This window comes from Malus sylvestris, chromosome 14, assembly GCF_916048215.2.
Source record: "Malus sylvestris chromosome 14, drMalSylv7.2, whole genome shotgun sequence".
NCBI lineage: Eukaryota > Viridiplantae > Streptophyta > Magnoliopsida > Rosales > Rosaceae > Malus > Malus sylvestris.
The window spans coordinates 11,720,648-11,722,895 of record NC_062273.1 but is presented as its reverse complement, the minus strand read 5'-3'; the positions used below and the strand labels follow the sequence as shown (position 1 = coordinate 11,722,895).

The following is a 2,248-nucleotide window of genomic DNA, read 5'->3' as shown; positions in this document are numbered from 1 at the left end:
TGATTTAGAACTTATTCTTGTATGTTGGTTGAGAGTGCACGCTTAATTTGCATGCTTGAATTTGATGCTAGGATATAAGTTTGTTTCACCTAATCGTTATGAATTTATATTCGTAAGTAGTGAAGGTCGCTAGTCACGATCGTGTTAAGTAGATTCCTGGCAAGAGTATCATGCTTTTCATAGTTACGAATGCCTTGTCGATGCTTATGATTTCCAAAGAACGTAATGATTCTAACTTGTGTCTTTATCATGCTGTTCATATAAAGAACTTGTTGGGAATAATTTGTTTGCGATGCATATTCATCCAATTCAATGATTCTAGGGAAATCTGAAGGTTAATTTAAGCGGACCTAATTAACTTGGAGTGTCGAGATTCATAACTTATTAAATTGATAACTGAAAATTGATTTAGGTTGCATATATTTCATGTGTGGAGAAGAACCCCTTAGCCATTCCATCATCCATTGATTATTCATAACTTTGTGTTACAATCTGTTTCTATTACAATCTGTTGCAAATTGGGCAGATGGCGGAGTTCATAGGCCAGCTTCGAGAAGAAGGGAAACTACCTAGCTCCACCATTGCCAATCCAAAAGGAGGCTTTGAATCTGCCAAGGCAATTACATTGAGAAGTGGAAAAGAGGTAGGAATTGATCCAAAACCATCCAAATCAAGCCAAAAAGAGGATGAGAAGTTGCAATTCGAAGAGGAGGAACAAGACAAGGCCACGGCAATGAAGGAAACAACCTTGCCGCAGCCTCCTACACTCCCTAATCCGTCCAACACAGGTAAGATAGGTCCAATTTCTGTTACTTCTAACCTTATTCCACCCAATGTACCTTTTCCTCGCAGATTTATGCAATCAAAGAAGGAAGAAAGTGACAAGGACATTCTTGAGACATTTAGGAAGGTTCAAGTCAATATCCCACTCTTGGATACAATTAAACAAGTCCCAAAGTACGCCAAATTCTTGAAAGAACTTTGCACAACAAGGATGAGGATTTCGAACAAGGAGGTGGTAAAGGTAAGTGAGAATGTTTCAGCCGTCTTGCAACGAAAACTGCCCCCTAAATGCAAAAATCCGGGTAGTTTTACAATTCCTTGTGTTATAGGCAATACTCAATTTGAACATGCCATGTTACACTTAGGTGCATCCATTAATGTCATGCCCTATTCAATTTATGCATCTATGAACTTGGGTGAGTTGAAAAATGTGATTATTCAATTAGTCGATCGATTTAATGCTTATCCAAAAGGAGGTTTGGAGGATGTTTTGATGCAGGTTAATCACTTAATCTTTCCGGCTGATTTCTATGTGCTTGAGATGGAAGATTCGACCCATTCCTCCTCATTGCCAATCCTACTTGGAAGACCATTCATGAAAACAGCCCGCACCAAGATAGATGTGTTCAAGGGGACGTTATCCATGGAATTTGATAGGGAAGTTAATGATTTCAATCTTTCTGAAACTATAAAGTATCCTAGTGATGATCATTCTTGTTTTTCTATTGATATAATTGATTAATTGGCGTAGCAATACTTTGAAGATTTGAATGAGGATGCCCTTGAAACAACCATTACGAAAGGAATAGGCCTAAAAAACAACGAGGCAGAATCTATGCTCACCCACAGCAAGCATGAAGACATCCATGTCGTGCACCCTAGTGAAGAAATAGTTGAGATGGTGGCTGCCCTAGAATCATTGCCACAACAAAATGGTAAGCTTTTGATCCACTTTCAAGTTCAGTTTCGACTAATAAAATGCTACCCTCAGTAATTCAAGCACCCTCCCTTAAACTTAAACTGTTTCCAAGCCATTTGAAGTATGTTTTCTTGGGAGAACAAGAGACTTTGCTCGTCATAGTTGATAGGAGCATATTTATGCGACTTAGTTGGCTTGTTCTTAAGCATTTATGTTGTTTTTCTTTAGTTATTTTAGTGTTTAAAGTCATTTTCGTGCAATTTCAGGTTTAGAGACGAAGTATGCAAAGAAGTGCAAAATGGAGCATTTTAGAGCAAAATTGAGCTAGAATGGAGTGTATGCTAATGGAGCACAAGGAATGGACGAGTTTAAAGGTCAAAGGAGCTTAAGAAATGAAGAAATGACAGTGAAGAACAAAGAATTCAGATTTGGAAACCAAAGTTTCTAAAGTTGGAAGTTTCTATTCTTGGAGGTTTCCATTTTCGAGAGTTTCTATTCTTGGTTTTGGGCTTTTAGATGACTTAAACCCTAATTCCTTGTGGACCC

General features: G+C 38.0%; 1 protein-coding gene across 3 annotated transcripts; it reads left to right on the top strand.

Annotated features, from left to right (window-relative positions):
- The first annotated feature begins 519 nt into the window (after nucleotides 1–519).
- Nucleotides 520–1,866, top strand: LOC126600502 (uncharacterized). Of its 3 annotated transcripts, none has more exons than XM_050267073.1 (2): nucleotides 520–1,718; nucleotides 1,847–1,866. In XM_050267073.1, the coding sequence occupies exon 1, from the start codon at nucleotides 527–529 to the stop codon at nucleotides 1,523–1,525; it is 999 nt and encodes a 332-aa protein (XP_050123030.1). In that variant the 5' UTR covers nucleotides 520–526; the 3' UTR covers nucleotides 1,526–1,718; nucleotides 1,847–1,866. The 3 variants fall into 3 exon arrangements, with proteins under 3 accessions (XP_050123030.1, XP_050123029.1, XP_050123031.1); XM_050267072.1 differs by having other exon boundaries at nucleotides 1,815–1,866; XM_050267074.1 differs by having other exon boundaries at nucleotides 520–788; nucleotides 1,283–1,860.
- The last annotated feature ends 382 nt before the right edge of the window (nucleotides 1,867–2,248 follow it).

Bases quoted from the DNA above. Each gene is read 5' to 3' on its own strand.
- LOC126600502 (XM_050267073.1), top strand. From the start codon at position 527: ATGGCGGAGTTCATAGGCCAGCTTCGAGAAGAAGGGAAACTACCTAGC.